Source organism: Manis pentadactyla, chromosome 14 (assembly GCF_030020395.1).
Source record: "Manis pentadactyla isolate mManPen7 chromosome 14, mManPen7.hap1, whole genome shotgun sequence".
Classification (NCBI taxonomy): Eukaryota; Metazoa; Chordata; class Mammalia; order Pholidota; family Manidae; genus Manis; species Manis pentadactyla.
Genome location: NC_080032.1, coordinates 89,643,821 through 89,669,076, shown reverse-complemented (window position 1 = coordinate 89,669,076; position 25,256 = coordinate 89,643,821). Strand labels below are relative to the sequence as shown.

General features: G+C 43.6%; 1 protein-coding gene across 5 annotated transcripts in view; it reads right to left on the bottom strand.

Moving 5' to 3' along the window:
• The window catches only part of TMEM117 (transmembrane protein 117), a 393,659-nt gene that overhangs the window by 177,125 nt on the left and 191,278 nt on the right, over positions 1-25,256 (bottom strand). For all 5 annotated transcript variants that reach the window (XM_036889401.2, XM_036889402.2, XM_057491441.1 and 2 more), the window contains one exon: positions 7,266-7,365. In XM_036889401.2, coding sequence (XP_036745296.2) covers positions 7,266-7,365 — 100 coding nt within the window. The remainder of the gene's footprint in view (positions 1-7,265; positions 7,366-25,256) is intronic.

Sequence of the window (25,256 nt, the reverse complement as noted above, 5' to 3'; positions counted from 1 at the left end):
CTAACCAATATGTTCCATTGCTACCTTATGCTTGACTGACTCCTTTCCTGTGCAATACCAGTCACAAAGCCACTAAGGATGCTTCACTGAGCAACTTGGTAGACAAGTGAAGGATCCTGGAGTCCGGCCCAGATCTGAAATAAACCTTAAAAGACTTTTGTCCACCAGGGCAAATGTAGGTTCTTTATTTCCCATCAGCCTTCAGATACATTAGAACAAAGCATACGTGCCAATCATGGTTTTACTTAACCATTCGTTACCTAAAATGTTCCCTCTGTTCACTCAGATACTTCAATCTCTTGAAACATGATGTCATAGCTCTTCTAAAGTAACCATAATACCTAAGTACAAGGCACTTCATTGCTATAAATTTCCTTTTTGATGTTTATAGAACATTTAACTACAAATTCAACATACACTGTGAATATAAAAATCTTTATTGCTCTAAAGATCCTTGGGGCAAACAACTGCTGAAATAGCAATTTCATATAAAAAAAACACTTAGCACTTACACAGCCGGGAATTGCAGTATCTATCTTAATGATAGTGTAATATAAAGCTATTCTTTTATTTTGTTCCACTCCGACAAACAAGAAAAAACTTTCAACTACCTATGTTTGTCAAAAGGGAACAGGAATAAATAGCTGATTTTCTAAAGTTCAAAAACAATAGTTTGGCTTGGATGTGATGTACTATGAGCACCTAAAAAGATGTGCGCTCCCCACTCCCCAAATGACATTCTGATAGAGCTCAGACGGAGGGCCCACCCACCGTCTCAGAGAGACCTAGGTTTCATCTTACCTAGGTTACAAGCATCCTCCGGAGTACATGTCGGCAAGCCACAAGCCCACCTTTTCCTGGACCCGTCCCCTCAAAAGCCCACCAAAACACCCGGCCATAAAAAGCCTCTTAGCCTGTAAGAGATGCCGTCTTTGTTGTTCTGCCTGCCAGAACAGAGGGCCCCTCTCAGGTTTAGCAAGAAACCTGCTGGACCGTGGAGCTCACATCCCTTCTTTTCCTTTTACATTCCACAAATTTTATTGACATGCTGGCAGAAAAAAAAAAATCAAACCAACTTCTATGTCTATATTCCATGTCTTATTAAGATCTCTGAATAAATATTCCCAAGAAAATTGTTTACCTTGGCAAGATAGTATAGGGGTTCAAAGCTCTGAAACCTTGGAAACTAATTGAAAACTTTTACACAATGCACACACACACACACACACACACACACACACACACACATACACACACACAGCAGGAGGCATTAAATTAGAGGTAAAAGAAATGTATAAGGGGAATAATCCAACTACTTCTAGAACTGCCAAAAAAGAAGCACATAGCTCTTTTCTGAGGTTCTAATCTGAGCTAATGACAAACGGCACTCATTTCCTTGTATTACTATCAGAAGAAGAAAAATCAATTATCAATGTCTCCTGGCTTTTATTTAAATGTCTTCAAGCAAATGATTGCTAAGTGGTGCTTTAAAAGGTGTGGAACATTGTATTAGGAAAATCATAAAGAATGTGTGGATGAAAAAGACACCTGCCTTGAGGAAGTATAAACCACGTAATAGAAGTGTGAAGTATAATGGAACTGAGAGATGCTAAGCCTGAGCTGGCGATGCAAAGGGTGAGAAGCGAGCATCGCCTGCCTCTAGGGGGAACGGCTTTCGGTAAGAGGTGCCCTTAGTGTCTTTCATATCTTAATGTAGTTGAATTCAATACACTGTCCTAGATGCCTTTCATACTCTTGGAATAATATATTCCATAAATTTTTAATAAATGAATATAAATTACATGCAATATACCTATAACATACTTGGAATTTCTGATAGACATCAAATTTAGAAGAGTCATAGCGGAGCTGTCTTTGTGCTTCCGTTCTTTAGGATCTATATGCTACACTCCAACCTTTTACTCAGAAATCCTTTTTTATTTCACATCATAGTCTATTCATACTTTAAAAATCCATGAGTCCTGAAAATTATAAGACTCTGGATCATGATTTGTGATGTTCTCTGAAAATAGGTTAGATTTTCCTGTCTTATTAATTTTTCAGTGAAAACTTATTTTGAAGGAACATGAAACACACCGCTAAAATATTTATAGAGACATTTAAAATACTTACACAGACAAAAGCAAAATGACCATATTTGGTTTTAAATTTTCTAATGAATAAAAAGGAAATGTAAAAAATAATCCCTCCATTATACTTTTTGTTTCAATCAAACGACCAAATGAGCTGGCAAAGACTTTGGACAATTGTGGGTGCCGTTGAATCTACCGCCCTTGGACTGGGTGCGGTAGCCAAGCCCGTGGTCCTGCCCAGATCCTCTTTGCCCCCGGGTCCGCCCCGTCCCCCAAGAGCAGATCACTGGGCCAGTGGCTCAGGCCGTGGGGAGACCTTACCTGAGGCCGTACGGCCACTTCTTTACGTGCTTCTCCCTCTGTTCTCTTCTGCTTCTGAGTCCTTACAAATTTCCCTGAACAGCTCTTCCTCCATAAACCACATGCCCCCAAACGCACCGTGCATGTGCTCCTTCTGGTGAAAAGCTTACTTGGTACACAGTCTTTATAAAGACACCACATTACTTACTCAAATTCTTGACCCAGTTTCCATTTTCACTGCCTAAAACACTGAAATGCAACATGGTACAAATTCACTGAACACGGGCTAAGTGACCGTGGAACAGACTGAAGCCATGAGGTCGCTACGACAAGCAGACGGAGAAAGAGCAGAAGGAAGAACTCAGGGCAGAGCGGGGCTTTGGGTCCAGCCCCAGGGGCGGGGCCTCTGATTTGCGTCCTTCCGCGCACCGGGTAGTCTTGGTCGGTGAGTTTGCTGACTCTGACCCCTCTGGTCCACGTCTCACCGTTAGAATTCTTTTTTCTTATGAAGTTCAATGTAGCTATTATTGCTACTTTACTTCAGATACTAAATCAATTCAGTTACGCTATTTATTCTGTCATTTTGAAATAGCAGTGGAAGAGAAATAATTAGGGGAATGGCATTGATCATAATATGAATTGTCAAGCTCAATTCCAGACAGGATAACAAGCTAGATGTGATGTCAGTTATGTCCCAGGCTACTGATCATTGACAAACTTAGCATTTGCGGAACAGTGTACAAAATAGTGACATGTATATAATGGAAAAATTGGATTAAATAAACTGTTACTAATTTGATGAAGTGAAAATAACAGATAATCATACCCCTTAGCAAGTATGCAATATGCATGGGACAATAGAAAAACTCAGCAAATTATGTATACATGATTATAAAATTTATTTCCTATTTTCTATATTTAAGCTAGAAAGTCTACTGTACTCTCAAATGCTGCAGAAATATTTCCTTCCTCTCTTCTGTTACAGATTTGTAAATAAATACGAGCCCAGAAGGAGTATAGATAATTCTCAAGAACACACCATTCTTTAATTTTCTCCGCCTCACTCCAATGAAGTTGAACCAATGATCTGACTTGCATAGTAACAGTTCTCTGCTTAATTCCTAAGTGAAGGGATGTATCTCAACCAAGCTTCCTTCTGTCCCTCCAGCTAGGAGCTGCCAGCAATAATGCCCATTCACGGAACCTTCTGGTAACATCTGAGAAGCTCAACCTTTGTTTTACCTAAGGATGCCTTTTACTCACAAAGGTACATCACCATTCTGAGAGAATCACACCAACGATCTATTACTTCCATTCAAACGTGTTCACTGGTTATGGAAACAGACTCAGCAGGGGCCAGTGCACAGCCCTCCTGACGTTCCTACCGCTGCCATGAGCCATGTACTGTTACTGCTCAAGGAAGACACAGGGCCTGGGGAGAGAGGGGTGGTTAGGGACAGACGGGAGGTGACTTTTCCCCCTGCTTTTCATGAGGGGTGGAAACAAGTGCCAGCCTGACGTCCTCAGAATCCCCCACACCTGGCACCTGAGCAGAGGCGGCGACCTCGTGGAGCGAAGGTGGGATGGCACAGTTGCAGCTGCTGGTGGGCCTGGAGGGGCCCCAGCCCCCTGCTCAGCGGCAGAGTGTGGGCAGATCTGTGCAGACATGGCGGGGGCATTGCATGGGACACCCGGCATCTTTGTTTTACGTACAGCTTCACGACAGAGCCCTTCTCTGCTCCTGCCAACCCGGAGGGCCCGCTCAAGGCTGGGCTCTGCCACTCGCCGCTTTATGAATTTCCTCTATGTTTTTAAAAAATATGTACTTGACAAAAATATTAGTGACTTTCACCCTGACTTATCTAGCTTTTGACCCCTGCACAGGCATATCACGGAGCCAGGAAAAGTTAGGACCACCTAACGAAATTAAAGCCAGTGGAGTTTGATGCTCAGCACTGCCAGACCCACTTGTCAGGCCCATCAACAGCACCCTTGCCTGTGGGTCACATCAGTCCTGACGCACATTTTAAAACCAGAGGAAAGTTCTGAGTCATCTCCACAAAAGAAAAGTTCTCCATTTCAGAAATATATTAAAAGACACACTTTTACTGGAAATGTGAATAGTTACTTGCTTTTCCATGAGAGTCACCTTCATGATTGATATTCATTCCATGATGAGAATTCTATGGACAAATGAAGGTCAAAGCTACCTCAGACTCCCCTCAAGAGGAAAACTATTATTTTTTAAAATGTTATCAATGCACACATATGTAGACATATAAATATTTATATGGAAATTCACCGCCTAGTCAGGGAATAGAAATGAGGTGCTCAGGGAATCCTCCCTGTGTGACTGAACTTTGAATCAGTAGAGTGTTGTTTCCTTCCCCATTTCTATCCCTGTGTCTCATGGGGAAAGGTCACTATTTCATATAATACAAGCAAAAAGGGACTCTGCCTTCCCCCCCACCCCCCAACGCCAGTTTATAGAAAGTCCTCAGCAGGCTAAGTGACTTAAGGTCACATTGCTGGGTTGAACCTGAAACATAGTTTTGCTGACTCTCAATCCAGTCCTACTTCGGTGATACTGGAAGTATTGATCAGAGTCGTAATTTATGGTATGGGAACAAGACATTGTAGTGGTAAACTTAGGAGAGACTATGAAGGTCGCCAGACCTCGGAGAGCGAGCCAGCCCCAGGCTGAACTGTGGGGCTGTCTGTGCTCCCCAAGTGCCCAGGAGGAGGGCACATAGCACAGGCAGAGATCCGGCCAGGAAGGCTAAAGGCCCCGGTCAGAGCTGTACCATGCATGCGCTTCTCAAGGCTGCCGTAGGCACTGGGCCCCCACCTTTGGTTTAAAAGAAAAAAAGTCCTAAAAAAAAATGTAACCAGTAAACAGGAGCAGAGCCATAGATGGCTTAGGAAACCGTTCTTGAGGGCAAGTCTGGGAAGGACCCAGATGGGACTGCGTCGCAGATGACTAATGACATGGTGGGAAAGACAGTGACGCCCACATCCCGGGCTGCCTGGGCCCACATAGGGTCCCGTGGCCCTGCTCCTTTCCCCCTGACAAGCCCTGGGGTCCGTGTTCAGGGAGGAAGCAGTGCAGCACCTGCCTGCCCCGGCCCGCGACCGGGAGAAACCTCCGGAGGCCCTGGGTCTCGGGCCTGGGGGAGGCGGGTGGCCCACCCTCCTGGGGCTCCCCAGAGGCGCTGGGAACCCATGACCTGCCCTCGCCGGTGCTCCAGGTGGACCCAGCCCGGGGGATGAGGCCCCAAAACATGAACAACAGCAGTGAAGCACTTATATCCACCTTACACTTCAGAACTTTAAGGTCTGTCACCGGGCCACACATTTAATCTTTACAGAAAACATGGAACACAGGTAGGAACTATTAATCCCTTCTAAGACCTGTGTAAACTGAAGCTCAGAGGATCGTGTATTATCTGTGGAAGGGCACACCACAGAGACCAAGGCCAGAGAATTCAAATTTTTGAACTCTTGATCAAATTCTCTTTTCCATTTTTATTAAGCAGATTCACTATAAAATGGAGTAAAAAAAAATCAAACCAAATTACTGCAGAAATTATTTTCAAAAGGCACCACCTCAAGTTTTGAGGAAATTTTGTGTTTTTAAAGATCACATATTTCCTTCTAAATATTTTTTCCTGATGGAAACAGAATTTTGGACATGTTGGCAGCCTGGCCTCAATGTCTGGGTTATGCCGATGGCTATTTTGAGTGACTACAAATAAAATAAATCACTTTTCAAGTTGAGAATTTAAAGTTAACAGAATGGGATATATCTGGTAATTTGTTCTGTTAACATCCTAAAATTGAACAGAGGGGGAAGGAGACGCAGAAACAGCCTCACAAAGCCTCTCCCGGTGACCCGGCTTTTGCGGGACAGTCACGGTCGTAGCAGTTACAGTGCAACCGCTTCCTGTGTCTAGAGACACGTCTCCTGGGGAAGAGCGAAGCTGTCAGCAGGAGTGGCAGTGGCGCTGTGGCGTCTGCCTGGGGCGTCCAGGGCGCACCTGCAGGGGCATGTCCCGCTAGGCCTTCCTTGGGCCCAATGTCATCTTTCCACTGACCGACCTCCTCATTTTCAACCAACAGGTAAATGAAGCTAATCAGGATTAGCTGCACTTATGAAAGGTGTCAAAATACAAACAAGTTCCATTTACGGGATTGAGAGATCCCCTCAGAAATTTACAGGGCCTAGAACCTTTTAGCTACACACTAAATTTAACTAAACTGATGGTTAAAAACAAAAGTTACTCTCTTGACAGATGAGCTTAGCATGAAATATGGTTTGTCTACTTGTTGCAGGCTTGTAATAATAAACACTCATAATGCACAAAAGAGACTAAAACAGACAATTCTCAGAACTCTTAGTTACTGTTAAGGTGGTAGGTTTAATGAGGACAACAGATGTAGAAAACTGTCTTAAAAGTCCTTAAAGAATGTTTCACATGGTTTCCTGAGCCAGGTCAGACAACATTCCTTACCTGAAAATTATACATCAAAAACACAATCTTCACAAAATTATTTAGAACTTCATGGGGAAGAATTTCCCATACATTTTATGAATGTCTATATGTTTATATGCCCAAACATATGTATACATATTTTTGTGTATGTTATGAATTAATATATGCTGGTGGACAGCCATCATTATATTATAGTTGCATTAATTTTTTCCTAAGGTAAGCAGACAGTGCATGTAATGTCTGGATTTATCTATACTCATGAATTTGTTCCACTCAAAACAAAGTCTTTTGCTCTAGACCATCAACAGTGGTGCCCATCTAATATTGTGAACATGTCTTCCATGTGATGTTTAAAATGGGTGAAGTTAAAATTTCTTACCATCCAAGCTGTGACAAAGTCCCCCATCCAGGTCCCCACTGCAGCTAATTTCATGAAACTTTCATTTCGGATGCCCATATAGTCTGTAATGATATATGCTCTGTGGAAACAAACACACAGACATTGTCCAGACTCAGAGAGCCATACAGTCAAAACTTTCTGGTTCAGCAACACGCACAGGGACTTGCGCCTTTCCACAGGCTTGCTCGCTTTGTCTTCTCATGGAGTCTTACAAACCTGAAAGGCCAGGAAGAGCTCTGGGGGCATCTGGGTCAGTTCCAGTTGGATCTGAGGACTGACTGTGCCTATGCCAGTTACCACGTGTATTTAATTTTCGGGCTATAAGAGAGACAACAGCTTTTGGAAAATCAAAGAGATACTCAGCAAAGGCATCATTTCGAGCTCACTCAAGCATGAGAGCAGAAACAATTCCTTGAAAGGGAAGGGAAAAGCTCACTTTCTGTCAGAACTATTGAAAAAGTGCTGGGATGAAACTTTAGATATAATATCATGCCTGAATAATGTTCTGAATAATATCTATTATTAGAGAAAATGCCCACCCAATGAAGCAATGTAAAACTTGATTCAAGTATATGTAGTTTAAATGATTACTTCACTAACAATAACCCAAATACTTAATTTGATCACTTTTTGCATAATTCTTGTTTGCTTGGTCTAATACCAATTCATATTTTTCACAGCTCAGAGATTCAAAAGTACAGCTGATCAGTAAATACAAGCAACAAGATTATGCTTACTGAGCATTTTCACTTCCATTTCCTCATTTAATATTCAAGACAATCCTAAGTATTATTTTCCCATTGTGCAATTTCTTGGAGAACACTGGGAGATCACTCAATTTAATTGATTTAATTAAGCAGAAAGATCACTTAATTTGCCCAATCAATACCATATAACTAATCAAGTTTATTATCTTAAACATGATAATACATGTACAATTTAGAGAACTAGTTAAACTTGATTCTTCTTAGATTAACTTTAAAACAGTATAGAGAATGATATGCTTATTTATCTACTGAAATGATGAAGAAATACACATTTTAAGTCACACTTTTTAAACCATCTCCAATTCAGTTATTATTTTCTGGAGTTATTTCAGATAGTTTTGTTATCCACAAAATAAACAGATATTTAAATAGTTTTATGTAACCACAAAAGCAAACTTATGAACTCTTAAAACAACTTTTTCCACATGCTTTGCTCATCTACCTTGGAGGGTCTATATAAATACCTTAAGGTCCCACCTCAAATTTCTGGGTCTCTAATTCCATGCTTTCCATAGTAATCAAAAGTTTTATAGCTACCATCAGTTGCCTACAGTGTGTCAGAAATCATTATCAGCATTTTAAATACAGTGTCTCCATCAACTTTCATATCAGCACAGTGAAATGCATTTTTGTTCCTATTTCACAGACATGGAATTGAAGCTTTAGAGAGTTTTTCCAGTTTTTCATGGTCAAGCATCTAGCAAATGGACAAGATTTAAATCTAAATTTGATCACCTCCCAAATCCAGGCACATAACCACCACACTACACCATCTTCCTACAGGTGTTAGGGGAGTAGACAGTGAAGATCAAGATTATCTCCCTTGAGGATAATTCATAGTAAGAAGTCAAGAGCAATTTTTCTCAAACTATTCAAATTCAGTTAGACAATATCCATCATATCTTTGATAAGTTTTCACAAACGCCTAGGGTGCCTAACTGGTTTTCTTGGTTTCACTGGATATGGCTGGTAATTGTAGGTCTGCTTTGGTTATGTAGCTGTATTCCTATTATGTTAATGTGTGTGTGCAATTTAAGTAGTAGCTTAAAACCTATACATGCTGAAGTTACTCTACAAGAAGATATGTCAAAGAAATAATCAATCTTCCCATGTTTTCTGCCACCTGCTACTTCTATAGCTTTTCTTCTTCCTTCCTAATTACAACCCTTTAGTAGAATTCGTGCCTCATATAGAAAATTACCGAGTGTCATAATTCTTCCAAGTGGTAAAGATACCTCAAGACAAATGCTGGCATAGAAGCCACAGGGCATAAATATGCAAAGAAATAAAAAGCTAACCAATTCAAACAATAAGGCTTCTCTCTCACTTACCAACTTTACATTTCCCTGTATGGCCCCGGAAGATGACTGGTTAGCCAGAGACGGGTAAGATTCCTCAAGGGAGGAACAACCTAAGACAGGCACAGTCGCAGGGGGGCCATCAGGTGAGAAATTGGGGATCCACAGAGGTGAGGCTTAGAACCTCACCCCCCCTGTTCTGAGAGAAATCTTCTGCATACGTGGATGTTTTATTGCCCTTGTCTAGCTTGGATTAACACATAGTCTACAGGCACACACCTGATCATCTACATGTGCTCTCTTACAACACTAAACTATGTTTTCTACCTTTATTTGGCATCTACCTACCACTTCAGCATTTTATTAAAAATAATAATAATAATAATAATAATGGAGAAATGTGGGATTCACATATAAATCAAGTATAAAAATCAAACGAATAATCATAAAAAAAAAAAAGTCAAGAGCAGCACCCAGAAGCTGCAGCTCCCGAGCTGCCGCCAGGTCTCGGGCTCCTGCTGAGCTCACCGACCTAAGCAGCCTCTGCTTGAAAGGCCCCAGGTCAGCTCGGACAGTCTGGCGTTAGGTCCTCCGGTGCCGCTCCTGCTGGGCGGCCGTCGGGCAGGGCCCAGCACGTCACAGCTGTCTCTCCCAGGGACTCGGTGCGCTGCGGTGCATTCGCTCTGCTCACTGCCCAGCTCTTTCAGTGGCACCTGTTCTGAAGAAAGTGCTCAGTGCCACCTCCCTACCTGTCCCTTGGGCCATGCAACTCTGCAACACATTGGGCTAGAGTGGAAATCTCCAAGTACATTCCTTGGAGCTGCATGGATGTGTGTAAGAGAATGCCTCATTTTGTTGTGTCAGTATCAAAAATAGGAATGAGATGGAGAAGCTTGCAGCAGATCAATGATCCAGCTAAGAACAGCTAGAAAATCTAAGAAAAACATAAAAATTATCCCCAAAACCTGCTTAAATGCATCAGAGAACTGATGAAGCAATGAGGACTAGAAAAACCAAGGTACCAAACTGGAGAGAAGAGTGGGAAGATTAGCTATATCTTCTCGGACGACATTTACTGATTTCAAAAAGGAAAGCAAGAGGATAAGAATCCGAGCTTTAACCGAGGCAGGCGGGCTCAGTGGGAGGGAGAGACGACGTCAGAGATCTAAGGAGCGGGGAGCCTGGTTTTCCTTTCACGTCATTTGCCAAATCATGAATTTGTTGAGGGGAGGCTAGGAGACTAAGCAGAAAGGCTCCGAAAGGCATGTCAGAGATCTGCAATTTCACTGTGCTGAGGAGATTACAGTGCAGAACCTGCCAGAGGGAATGACCCAAGAAAAACCACAGACCTAGGGAAGGCTACAGGAAACCGGACGTGGACAGGTCCTTGACAAAACTAAATCAGTTCTCACCTGGGTTACGGTGATTAGCTTCTGTTCTTTCCATCTAACGGAGGAATAATGAACCTTTTTTGGAACCTCTACACACTTTTACACATAACATCCACCATTCATTCAAAATTTACTAGGGACCAAGAAAACAGGACCATAGCACTAAAAACCAAGAAAGAATATCTCTAAAGGCAGCTAATAAGCTCAGGAGGATGGGGAGTTAACTTGGCTATTTTTTTCACTGTGGATTACCCATCACCTAGAGCACTGCCTTTATGCAGTAAGTGATCAGTAAACATTTGCTTAACATATAAATTAATGAAGTGACCCAAATTATTCATATTTATTTCCATATGGCATGGGTAGACCTATATGTACTAACCTCCAGAAAGAGCAGTAAAATGAGGCTGAACCATGAAGAACTTTTCCACTGAGGAAGATATTAAACATGGTTAATTGTTTTGCATGTTCACTGTATTTCCCAAACTGCCTTTGCATCTCTTGATCGCAGGACAGCTGTCCCATGTGCATCTGGAATGACTTATCAGCACAAAGTGAAGACATGTCCCTCCTCTGCGGGTGTGGGCATGTGGTGACTGGATGCAGTGACAACAGTGCGGATTGGAAAACACAATATATGAAACAGCTAATGTATTTTAAAGTGAAGTATGATGACATAAAAGTAGTCATTACTTTTGCTGCTTGGGACACATCCCAAGAAGAATTATAAACATACACAACCTGTCATAAAAATTTTCAACTATTAGCTCATTGATCTGCATACACATTAACATTTAACAATATTTCCTCTTCAGGTTATAAAGGATGGAGTGTGCATACATTTATATCAGCAATTTTTGCCAGTTTAAATATCACATTGGTCTCTAAAAAAGTGATGTTGCAGAGTTTTATAACCCGTGGCTTTGTGGAGTGATTCACAATTAAATTTTATTTGCTAGAAGGCATCATTAAAGTTTCAGTTTTATTTGTAGTTTTAGCTAATCATTTCAACTATTTATACATCTTTTGTTTGTTTTGTTTTGTGCTTTAGCTGGTGACTTCCACAATTCATTGATCTAGAAAATCTTTTCAATTCTACCAGCCTTCCAGGTATATAACAATCATTTTTGATATTTTCTTTAAAAATTCGAAATGAATTTCTTTTCAGGCCATAACTCTAGCTTTGATCTTTTCTTGAGATTTTAAGCTTAACTGTCAAATCCATAACAAATGTGTGGAAACTTCAATATACAGGATTCTGGAAAGGTTCATGATCATAACAGTCTGAAACACACGCTAGCAAGACTGTCACCTAGTGAAACCTAAGCGCTAAGTGTCCATAAACTGCACAGACTGTAACATGGGCTCAATGTCAATAAAACTATAATATAATGAATGGTCTTTTACAGGTGAGAGTCTTGATCACTAACAGAAGTCCCAGTTCACTTCAGTCTATCACTTACATGTAAACAGATGTAGTCAATGCCAGGTGATTTAGGAGTTGAGTCTCTAAAAGTTTAACAGGAGGCAGTAAACACAGATCACCAAACCGATATGGGTTCACGCTTCACCGAAGAGCCATCCGTGGCCAGCTGGATTCATAATGTCCCAGCTGTCTCTCTCAGCCGTCTCTGGGCAACATAAACAAGATTGGGGGCTTCCTGCACAAGTAAATCATGGCCGAGGAGTTGGCTTATATGAGTACAGATCTGGACTAAACACAGTGAAACTAAAGCAAAACCTAAGTATTCTCAGCAAGACTGAGGTGAAAATTTGTCACTCCAAAATGCCAGTAATTAAACCTAGATTGATTATATTAACCTTTCCTCAATCTTCCTGTTTGTAATGAAATGACTAACAGCCCTTAATCCACTCACTTAGGCAACTATTATTCAAATATCCACATTTTAGCACTTTTGCTCAAAGTTCCTAGTTCTTGACTATTACAAGGTTTTGCTGGAGCTAAATTCACATGCACTGATCCTCCAGGCAAGACTGAGCGTATGACGCTGTGGGGTAAGACCTGCTGGAGAGTCAAAACGCTGCAGACAATTGTTAGAAGCAGCCTGGAAGAATTACAATTGCATCTGGGCCCAACAGTACCTGCAGGTCAAATTCCTCAGCGTTAGCCATTCATCCCCCCTAATTTCTGTAAATAAGAAATATGTAAGAAGATTGTAGTTTTCAGTGACCAAGCACCCTGGACTGTGAACACAGTCACACATCAGCCATACATCAGCTCCTCCCCCCACCCTTTGCCTGTTCCAGCCCACTCTGTGACGTTCGTTTTTACTAGGAACAGAACCATTAGTGTAACATCAATTCCGCCCTCTCCTTCATTCTCAATATTTGGTTAATCACTGAGGTGACAGCTGAAAGACTCTCAAATCTATGCTGTTTTACTACTGTTCATAATCCTCTCTCATCTGAATTACAGCAACAGCCCCTCGTTTCCCTGTGACTGTCTTCTCTTTATTATAGACTCTTTATTTCCACTGTGGGGACTTCTGGGGATGTGATATGGTATGCCCAAGGAGCAGGAATTCTGGAACCAGAAATTACAAGGTTTGCAAATGACCTCCCTGCCCAGTGACCTGGGACACACGAGGAGCTTCTCACTGAGAGGCACCCACCCCCTCGCCTGCAGAGTCACAGGGGCTTCTTGAGGGTCACATGAAATAAAAGATGTAAAGCTTCTGGAACAACTAGTTCATTACAGGCTTGCAAAATGTGGTAGACCTCTGGCCTGCTGGTTCCCACTTTCTAGAATAATTCAGTGGTTCCCAAAGTCAGATTAAAGCAGGGACAAGAAGACCCTCCAGTCTCTGCCAAGACATCGTCTTTTTCAGGCTCATCTCCTTCCATCTCACAATCTCACTCTTTCAGCCCCTCCTCCCACCTTGAAATTAACCTCACCGCACACACACACACACACACACACACACACACACACACACACACACACGTTCTATAACATACTTTGGCATCTCTGTGTGCAATATTCTCTTTCTCTGGAAAGCCATCCCCTTTTCTCTGGCCTGACATTACTCATTCAGCTCGTCCACTGAGAAATCCCACTACCATCCGTGAAAGCCACCTCTTCCCTGGTATTACCATAACATTACGGGTATACTTCTATGTTAAATAATTTTCCCAAAGTGTTCTAGAGATCTCTCTCCCATAAGACTCAGTTCATTGAGGGTAAATGGGTCCCACCGAGGCAGGTAAGTGTCTTTGCTCACCTATATACTTTGTTTATAGTATGATTTAAGAACACACTGAGTATTTAGGTGAATTAAGTAGTCAGTTGACTAAGAAAAGTATGTAGATCATCTGACACCAGGGCCAAACCAGGGGGATGATAAAAGGATAAAAGATAAAAACAAGGGTTTGTGATGTAAGGTCAACTAAAAGGAAACAACAAAGATGAGTTGTAGGCCATGTAATTATGATGTTCCAACAAAATTAGAGGAGAATGTCACTGTATCATTTTTATTACCTCTTCTAGAATAAAAAGCTAGAGGCCAGAATATAATCGAATCAAAATGAAGAACACATCTTTGACCTTCTGCAATCCCACATTGCAGATTTATTTAATCTGAATATCATTTAGTTAACTAATAATGAACTATAGTAAAATATTGTAAAATCTCTGCAGGGTATCTATAGAATCTTCTTGTTTGAAAAAAATTCTTTCAAATGAGACTAGCTATCCATACATCACAGTGTGCACCAATTTGCTGGCACAGACAATAATACAAGAGCTATACAGGAAAATACATTTCTCTTATCCATGTGAAGAAAAGAATGAAAATTGATTTCACTGCCCTTCAGATGAGTACTGCCAAACCACATTTGTTATTTGCCCTTTAAAGTAAAAATTTAGAAGTTTACAAGATTATAAAACAATATAACCTCAAAATGAATTTTAAAGTCACAGAATTTTTGTGGTTATACCCCAGGTTTCTTTCTTAGTTCAATTAATCTTTTTACCACTTCACAAACACTCCAGGAATATGCAATCTAATTGGCTGCTCAAAATGGGCCTATCTTCTCCTTCTAATGAATTAAACACAACCACGATACTTCATGTATCTTCACTAAAGTCACTGGAAAAGTAAGAGAAAGGATAACATTTTTAAATCCTGAGTTTTTTGCTAAGACAACCCCAATAAGTCCCCAGGGGAATCTAGAGAGTCACAAATAACTTAAAATGAATTTGGTATCTTACTTAATCACATTTTAATGCTAAATAACATTTCATGTGTTTGTAACTATTCGGATAAAACACCTCTGACCTGTGAAAGCGAACTGGAAGCAGAGGCAGGACGGCACCGACTGACTCACCAGCACGGTGATGCTTCCTGCCACACCAACGAGGGAAGCAGGAAATAAGGTAGGTTCCTCTAAGGCCGATGCCACTCAAGGCAGGACAAAAAGCAACTTAGATTTTAATGGGTGTGTGTCAGAGAAGATAGGTGTTCACGGCTGTTGCAAGGTCAAAAGAGATTAAAAAAGTAATGGAAAGAAACACAATAATGGAATGTAAATACAATAATGAACTTTTGGCAGAAATGATCATTGTTCCACTGTGTGTAGTAAAACAAAGCAACATGAAAAATGAGACGGTCTTTCTACCGTCCACACAGTTTTCAAATTCTAAGTGTAGCTGCCCTGTGACAATGCGACAGTGATTCTTCCCCCCTCCCCTCCTTCCCGTCCCCCTTCTCCGCCTTCCTTTGGATGTGAGACGAACCACCCTCAGTCCCCTCCCATCGCTGCCCACCACCACCTCCCTGCCACTGAGTCCCTATTCTTGTTGAAGAAACGTGAGGCTCCAGTCATGGAAAGGGGAAGAGGGGCTGTTCCTCATCCCAGAATCCTTCCAGCAGCGAGTGAATAGAAGGTAGATAAGCATCTACATCACTTCTTCTCATTCATCTTAAGCAGACGATCACTACACGCCGGACCATGGCTTGATCCTCGTGATCTTGGCATTTTCCGTGGGAACAGAAGCAGCGCCAGAGCCACGGACCACCTGCCGCTTCCGGGAGTATCACCGAGCCCTCTGGGCTGACCATGCCCTCCGTCCCCCACCATGCTCCCCGGCCAGTCACGGGGTGGCTCAGGGCCACGTGGACACACTTACCACCAACCCTGCCCCTGGCCCGTTTCCTCCTTTCCTGGTGACCACGGCCCAGCCCTGCGAGCTGGGGAACCGAGCCTGCAGCACGAGAGAAGGGCGAGAGAAGGGGAGGTGGGGGGCCAGAGGCCGGAGGCCGGCTGCCTCGCGCAAACGAGGAGATCAGAGAGCTCGGAGAGAACAAGAGGTGGCTGGGGTCTGACTCCAGCGCCTTTGGGAGGCCCACACTCCTGTGCTTGGGATTCCACCGGACACGCCTGCTGATTCCTAACAATTACCGCCCCCATCTTTGTTCTTAACCTGGTTTGACTGAGCCTCTGCTTACTGCAATGAAAAGAGTTGTAATCATTCACCGAGGAAAAATATTAGAGCCTAAAAATGTGCTTATGAATATTTTGTTCAATTTCACCGACACAAAATCATACAATTCCTTTTAGAGAGGAATGCCACTAAATTGGCTGCAAGAAGTCACCTGTGTGACTGGCAGACTGAGGCTGGTTCTCGGGCGGCTCCTAATACGAACAAGGACACATGTATTAGGCCCACCCTTTAGGCCGCTGCCCAAGGCAGTATGGACACTTTGTTTGAATCTTAATGTGTTATTAACATGCACCAGGGCAGCAAGCATGCCTACGTGTGGAGCGGTGCTCGCCTCCCCAGGGAAAACCGGACATGTATGTTCTCGCTGAAACCGGTCTGTGAGAGTGTGCCCCCGTTGTGCAGGATGTGGGACACACAGCCAGACTGTGCCAAAGAGGTGACAATGAGTGAGGGAGATCTATGCACTTAATAGACAAAAAGCTAGAGAAAGAGGTTCCATCTCTTCACTTGCTAGTCTGGTTTTGAAATACAGAGTGCCGGCAAAAGACAAAATAAAGGCAGATCGAGTGCAGCTCAGAGAGCAGAGGCTGTACTTCTGGCAGATGGAAGATCTTTATGGGGCTGCTACTGAGTGTCAGGCGAGGGTGACGAGAAGATCAGACTCATCAACATCACTTAGTGCAGACGAGAGAGCTGGAGAGAGTTAGTTCCACGGGAGCCCCGGGGGTGGGCGGCTGGAGCTCATGGGAGCGACTCGGAGCCGCAGACCTACGGCGCAGACACATGCCGGGTGATAAATCCCGTCAGGCTGCTAAACAGCGCACACCTCGGCCCTCAGCCATCTCTGGACCTGGAACCTCTGGGTCAGAGCCAGCCCCACGGGCCACCTCTTCCGTTGAAGAATGCCTAATTATTATCACATGCCCTGCAAATTAGAGATGAGAAGGCCCTTATTGCTCCATAAATTGCTCTCTAATTTTCCTAATTATACAGCTTCATTTGATTTAACAGTAAGGAATTTCATGCCCTGCTTTTACAATGTGTGCTTCCCAAGCAACCTCACACCAGCCCCTGGTAGGAAAGAGCCACGGCCACATTTCTACCTGACTTCTGAGCATTTCAGGCCCATCCAGTTCCTTCCAACTACCTCGGTGAGTTTTCAGCAAGTTTTTTGGGCTGTTGACACCAGCGTGTTTTAGGCACCACAGCATTATTTCCACACTGCCAGAGCGGGTCCCAAAGGTATCCTCTCTCCTGACATCCATCAAAGGCCCTGCTACAGCCCCTCGTGTTAGCGGTGTGTGCCTGGCCTGAATAGTGACACCAGAGCCAAGGGCAAGAAGACCTCCCTGCAGATACTGCGCCTGGGCCTCCACCACCTTCACCAGCGTGGAGGTCATCCCCCCACGCCCATGTTACAATGTTGTGCCAGGCACCACATGTCCCTCGTGGTGCTGATGACCCATGGTGCCGCAAGCACCCAGAGATCATGGCGAAATGCCTCGTTTAACTGTAATAGCCCCATATCTTTGGGTTCAGATGTGAGTGCATGAAGCAGGAATCCAATGTGTTGTGCTTTATTGTAACAATTCCTTCCATGTCAGCACCGGCCCGTTACCGTTGAACCTGATGCCTTTGCTTCGACTGTCTGGCTCATGGATGTTATTTCCCAGGAGTCTCTTCGGGGCCATGGGTAACAGCACTTCAGAGGCAAGACCACACATAAGCTTGCTGGAGGGAGGGGGTTCGCTCCCTGTCTCCTACTAAAACGGCAGGACAGGGATGAAAGAATAAGACTGCGGAGTAGGGGAGGAAATGATTAAAAATGGGAAATGTTTGGAAGATTCTGGAAAGAAGACTGAGGAGGAGTGAGGAATGGGTTCCCACGTCCCTGCAGCATGACACCTTCTGGGGGGTGTGCTGGGGGGATGATCGTGCCTCCCAGCCTCAGCAGGACTCGGGGGGGTAGGCTCAGGATTCCTGAGGGTGAGAGAGGAGGGTGGGGCCGAGAACAGGCGCTGTGAATGCAGCATGACCAGTGTTCAGACCCTCCTTCAGCCAGGAGACCAGAGAACGGCTCTGACCCCCACCCGGCAAAGATGGAAATCAGCTCTCAGGAGAAGTTCAACCAAAGAGTCAGACACCTTAGTGAAAAGAGGGGCTGTACAAATGCATCTTTTTAAATTAAACTGTGAATTCCGCTCCCCACAGGCTGTTTTCTGGGCTGAAGGCATCTCAGATGGAACGGAGCAGCCCTGCCTTCCCCAGAAGGCTTACTAGCACCGGGCTTCCCCGGGACGGAGCAGACGCCAGCAGCTGCAATGGCACCTCCGCCTCCGAGGCCACCGCCACCGGCCTGTCTGCACAGAGATTTTCCGTCCATCTCTTTACTGCCCACTCTTAGAAATGCGCAGACTTCAGATATTACCATACATTTGAGGAAAATCTCTACCAAGGGGAAAACAAGCTCAAAAGTAAACAAAAACAAGGCAGTTAGAAGAAACAGGCGATACAGAAAGCAGAGAAAAGCATGAGGAGAGAATAGTTTTCCAACCTGCAAAGTTGAAATTCAATTATATGCTGTCTGTACAAAGTATCTAAAACTAAGGCAACATGAAGGTTGAAAGTAAAACAGTAAAAAAAAAAAAAAAAAAAAGAGGTTGAAAAGAAATTTGGCACATAACTATAGTACTGTCAGGTTTTAAAGGCAAACCTATTCTTATGGATTAAGAGGGAACCTCACTCATGACAAAAGGTTCAATTCAGGAAGACTGGAATGTGCCCTCAAAATATAGAAACTAAAGTAAGTTGACAAAATGGTAAGAAAAAATATACAAATTCACACAGAAAATATAAAATACCAACATATTTTGCTCAATAGCCAATTAAACAAGCTGACAAAAATCTGTAAGGACATAAAGGCCTTTGGTAAGAGGATCAGCAAACTCTGTCTAATGGGTGTTCATGGAGAAATGCATCCCACAAATACAGACTACACAATCTTTGAATGCAACAGAGAACATTTAGAAATACTAACCATAAACAAGGCCATAAGCAAGTCTCCAAAAATTTTAAATGACTGAATCAGACAGAGGACATTTTTAACCATAATGTAATAAATTATAAATCAGTAACAAAAAGATAACTTGACAACCTCCGGATCTTTGGAAACTAAGAGATACATGTCTAAATGACATTCAAGCCAAAACAGAAAACTCAGCAGGAGAGAGAATGTTTTGAACAGAAAAAATAGAAATGAAAATATGATGAGATACACCTAAAAAACAGTCTTAACCTTTTAATTTTAATATCTTAGAAAAGAAGAAATGCTAAAAATTAATGAATCATAAATCTTTCTCAAGAATTAGAGGAGAAATAGCACAAGCCTAAAAAAAGAAATAAGAATGTTTTGAAAACAGAATTTAATTAAACAAGTAGAAAGGAAAAATGGAAACATTAAGGATAAACAATGCTGGTCCTGTGAAAAGACATAAAATCAATCACTCACTAGAGAAACTGATCAAAATATAAAGAGAATGAAGAGAGAAGGTCAAATGACCAGTGTCAAATGAACAGGACGCGTCACTACAGATCCCACGGCGATTAAACACAAAGAGAGTGAGTGCACTTTCAGAAATTTACATGAAGTCAGCACATTTCTAAAAAAGCATTTACAAATCACCAAAATGCACTATGAATAAAAAGGAATTTTAAAAATGGACCTAGAACTATTCACAAAATTGAATTTATAATTAGAAACCTTCCCACAAGAAAATTCCAGGCCCAGGTGTGCGCTATGGGCACCAAGAGCCGCATGCAGGTGTGTCTCTAGCATCATTACTTCCGATAGCCCGAAACTGGCAGCGGCAGGGACGTCCATCGGCAGAGCGGGTAAGTACATCATGGCACAGTCATACGATGGGACTGGTCAACACGCAGACGAACAACCGACTCCTGTACAAAGCCTGGGTGGGTCCCAGAAACTGTTATATAAAGAAGCCAGGCGCAAAAGAGAGCATATTGTATGGCTGCAAGTAAATAAAGCTCAGAAACAGACAAAACTAGATCATTGTAATTCAGGAAGTACTGTAAGTGGTAAAACTACAAAGAAGAGCAAGAAAGTGAAGAGCATAGAAGTAAAATAGTGGTGACTTTGGAGGGAGGCTTGTCACAAGAAGACAGGTGGAGGGCTTCTGCGATGCTGGCCACATTCTTTCATTTAACATGAATGATGATAACATGGGAAACCTGCTTTATAACATTTATAATATCTTATGATAACTCACTTTGCAACAATTAAGCTGTCTATATGTGTTCTATGTTCTTTGGTGTAGGTATTTTAATTCCCTATTTAAAAAAAAATTATGAAACATAATTATAATAGAAGAGTCTTAAGAAATGATAGCAATTACTGTCATTTTATAGGCAAAACACTGGGATTGCAAAAGGCCAACATAGATTTGGGAGAGAGTTATTTTTACATGGGACTAGAGGGCACCTCAAGGGAGGGAGAGGAGTAACAGAAGTGTCCTGAAGTGTGATGGAGCCTCTGTCGGAGCGATTACGGAGGCATCCAGGCCAGAACCAGACGGGTAAGGGGGTAATAAAAGGGGAGCCTCGGGAGGATTAATGAGGTGTGAAGGGCACCAAGCACTGGCCATGTGATGTAGCCCCTGTTTTAAAGCCTGTGGACAATTCAGGTTTGGAATTTACACTGTTTTTCTCCCAGGGGATATTGCATTTTTTACTTCTTTAAACATCTTTCTGCTTCTTAACTAACCATGCTTCTTGGTATCTTCCTGGAAGAGAGGCGGCCGAGACCCCAGACTCAAGGACCACCATTTTTATAGACACAATGCCTGGTAAAGTGGAGATTAAATCAAGTGCCATTTGAAAGACCCATAAAAATTTATAGCCACTTCATTTATTCCAGGGGTGAAGGAGAAAGTCACCTCAAAGCAGTTGTCTCCCTGTTCCAGGGAAAATCACTTGGGTAGTTTCCCAGCAGCTCCTGGGGTTATGAGAGGTACTTAGAGGGAAGGGACATAGGGCAGGTGTAATGAACTCCTGTGACCCAGAAAAGATCTCCGAGCTGCCCACCTGCAGAGCTCATGGGGGCAAAGCCCTGAAGCCTGTGAGGGGGAAGCCATGGAAGATGAGACCCCTCCACACAGATGCTGCAAGGGAAGCGGGTGGCCAGGCTGCCCACATGGGCCCAGACATTCAGGGGCACAGGTGCGAGCGCGGTCTTCAGCACCCAGTGTGCTGGCAAACCTGAGCCCAGCCATCGCGGCCTAGGCAGGGCCTGGCCAGGGAGCACCAGGGCTGAGCAGGCTGGAGTCCAGGCAACCAGCAAGGCCCAGGCTTCTACAGCACCACCATGAGGCAGTGAGACCCGCGAGCGAGAATCACCATCAGATGGCACAGCTTTCTCTATGGTTGGCATTTAACCAGGGCCCCAGTGACCCCATGCTGGACTAGGTAAGGCAGCAAGTTTAAGGCCTACCGGGGGGATAAACCTTCAAAAGGGAGACTAGCCTCTTTGCTGATGAATGCAGGTAGAGCCTCAAGCCATGAATTAAAAAGGTTAAAATAAATCAGCCTGAAGTCGTATTAGAGTTTGTGAAGCATTCTTGCAGCCAACATACAATGGCAGAGATGTCTGTGCAATCAACTTTGATCTGCTTGGCATATATATCATCCCCCACAAATACTGAAAACATAGGTCCTGGTTAGGAATTAAAGGTCTGTTTGGGGACTTCTCTTTAGGAACCTCCTGGGAGCTTGCCCAGCCCTGAAGGGATGGCTGTTGGAGACACCTCCCAGGCACCTGTGTGAACCTGAAGACAGAGTCAGCTGTTCACTTGTTCTCCCGAGGATACTGATGGAGCACGTCCCACAGTCCCAGAACTGCGCTAGGAGCTGGGAGCACAAAGACGAGTGAGACCCAGCCACTACCATTAGCAAAGGAGGAAAGACACACAAACAAATCAACAGAGTCCTGCGCGGAAATGCTGTGAGGAGAGGGCCCCGGATCTCCTGCTGAAGGGGCGGGGCACAGGGTGTGCAGGCTTCACAGAAGAGGGAAACAGGCTTAAAGCGGGGAGCAGGTGCACAAAGGCAGAGGCAGGACTTGTGAGAGGGATCGGCGGCGGTGCCCACTGGACGGGAGGGGCTGCGGCAGCAGTGGCCCGGGAAGGCTGTGCACAGCCCCAACCAGGTCTGCTTTTCCAAGGCTCACTGAGCATTCAAACGGCAAGGGCCACTCCCCGTCCCGACATCTACCTGAATATTGTGTACTTCACACCTGCAAAAGGCTCCCATTCAGGTAGCTGGCCAGTCAGGGTTTTCCAGAGAAACAGAAGAGTAGGAGATGATAGATAGGTAGGTAGATAGGTAGGTAGGCAGGCAGGCATGTAGATAGATGATAGATAGATAGATAGATAGATAGATAGATAGATAGATAGATAGATAGATAGATAGATAGATAGATAGATAGACAAATAGGTAATAGAAACACACACACACACATACAAATAGTACTTCAAACAGAGATGGTGCCTTCCAGCAACACTCTAGTTAAGCCATCAATGCCGTTTTAGCTGTATCTTAGTATTTTATATTTCAAACTGGGGGATTTCATAGTATTTCTGAAATTTTAATTCAGTTTTCATGAATCCATACCTGTACCTTAATCTTTAATGAGTTTGCTTTGCTCTCTCAACCCAGCACTGTAAATTTTCTTTTCCTTCTGGCATTTTCTGAAGTTTCTACTCACACTAGAATTATTTCTGCTGCCAAGCATCACATTTCCTGCTGCTATTTTAATAGCAACATGTTAACAGGTGAATGCCCCACATTCACGTCCAACCTAGAAAGCATTCCTTTGAAACCCAAAGGTGTCCACTTTTAACTCCTCCTCAGTGCAGAGGTCATGGTTACACTGGGTATTTTTAATCAAATGACCTATTTTCTCATGAAAAGTGGAGGACCCCTTGAACAGACCATCCCTTCCTGTACTGCAAAGGGCACTTAGCCATCGTACTGAGCAGTCAGCAGCCTGTGAGAAACACCGCGGATGCTTAACAGCACCTGGGTGCCGGCAGGGAGGGCCCTGGGGGTCAGGAGCTGCTCTGGGATCCCGAGGGCCAGGACACTCTTGGAACACGGGCAGAATTGTCCACCAGAGGGCCTCATGCTGCAGGTGGCCAGTGAATATTTGTTACACCTGAGGAGAAGAGGAGAGAAACACAGCCCTCTTAGCTGAGTGGGGGAGGAAGAGCTAGAAGTGATATCAAATAGTATTATATGTGTTTATTCTCAGTTTAATGATAGGAAGGCATATATTTATAAAATGTTAGGTTTGAAATACACTTTTAGACATCTCCATAGCATCCTCAACTGAAATGTCTCATACTGTGAGCAGGTGGCTAACTGGTCAGGAGAAGGGGATGGGGACTCACCGCTGGCCCTCTGAACAATGGCTGCCGTATGTGTGCCACTGATGAGAATCAGGGGGTGCGGGGGGGACCTGAGCGATCAGATTCTGAACTGGGACCCCAGACCGAAGGCTCAGCAGGTAGCTGAGGCCTACTTAGAGCTGCTCAGCCAACTGAAAAATCCAAATCGCCAAATCCAGGGAGGGGACTTCATAGAAATGTGGGCACCAGGGTACAAAATCAGTGTCCACAGGCAGGCATGAGGGAAGCTGGTAGCAATGCCGAGCTGGAAACCAGGCCCTCTGGTGCCACACACGTCAGCTTTACACCCAGCTCGCAAGGCTGAGGCAAGAGCCTGCTAGGGCCGCTTCACAGGGCCAGGGTCAGGGTAAATAGCTTTGTCTCCATTTGTGGTTTTAAAACACAACTCATAGTTTACTTTTCCTGTTCTCAGGCATTATTTGGGAATTTAAAGTTCCAGAGACAGGAGGAGAACTCGGCAGGGCGCTACAGTGAAATGTAACAAGGAGTTCGAGAAAAGAGGAATAGATTGGCAGTAAGGACGAAATGCTGAAGTGAAAAATTGAGAAGTGAAATATATGTGTTAAATGCAACATGTAGATTACTGTTGACCTCAGAAATAACACATTCGTGGTCAGGCAAAGGCAAACATCGGAGGGCAGTGAGGCGGGTCGCTCATAGGAAGAAAGAAATTGGAGCCAAGTGTCAGCATTTATTTTACTTCCAGAAGCTAGACTGTAAAGGGACACAAAGACACACCAGTAATTAGGCAACAGGCTTAAGGAATGAGGAGAGAGACACAACTGTGTCTCTAATGGAGGGACCGAACCAGACCACATTTTGTATCATGGCCGTTTCTGCACGTGATTGCTTCCTCTTCTTGACTCTACGTTGCCTGACTGCAGAAACACTAACTCAGGCATAGCAACTGCTCAAGGAAAGTTACTTAATGAGTAAATGAATGGGCCAGGCAATCAGAAAGAACGTGAAGACTATAAAGACTATGATGAACACATCTAGACTTGAAAATACACAAACAGCCTGTCACCGAATAAAGCTGGAGTGGGAACCTGTGCATCTGGGTTTTAGGCTCAAGGACACCAGAAACGGCAAGTTGCACGGCTTTAGTAAAAAATGAATATATATAATACTTGGACTTCAGGTTCTTTACCTGTAAATTAGGAAGCTAAGAGTTGTTCTGGAACGACAGGTTTCTAACTCCCCTGCAGCTCCGACTGACCGGCCACAGCACCCAGAACACCACCATGGAGAAGTCTGAGGCTCTGCTGTGCTCAGGCCGAGGAGGGGACTGTCACCGACTGGCAATCTGCTATGTGGCCGGAAGGGGGTTGCGCATTTGCTACCTGTTTGCCAACCCTGAAGCAGTCCCTGTAGATGGCTCAGAAAGGCAAGAAAACAGGTGATTTGTGGTCTTTTTTCAAAATTCACTCAGAACAAAGTTTAAAAAGAACTATACAGTGAATTGAAGACTAGAGAGATGTCTTATTCAGGGTCTACTTGAGATTCTTCTTTATAAAAAATCAACCAGTGTGTCTAGAATAGAGCCCAGGTAGGAAATCTGGTGGCAGT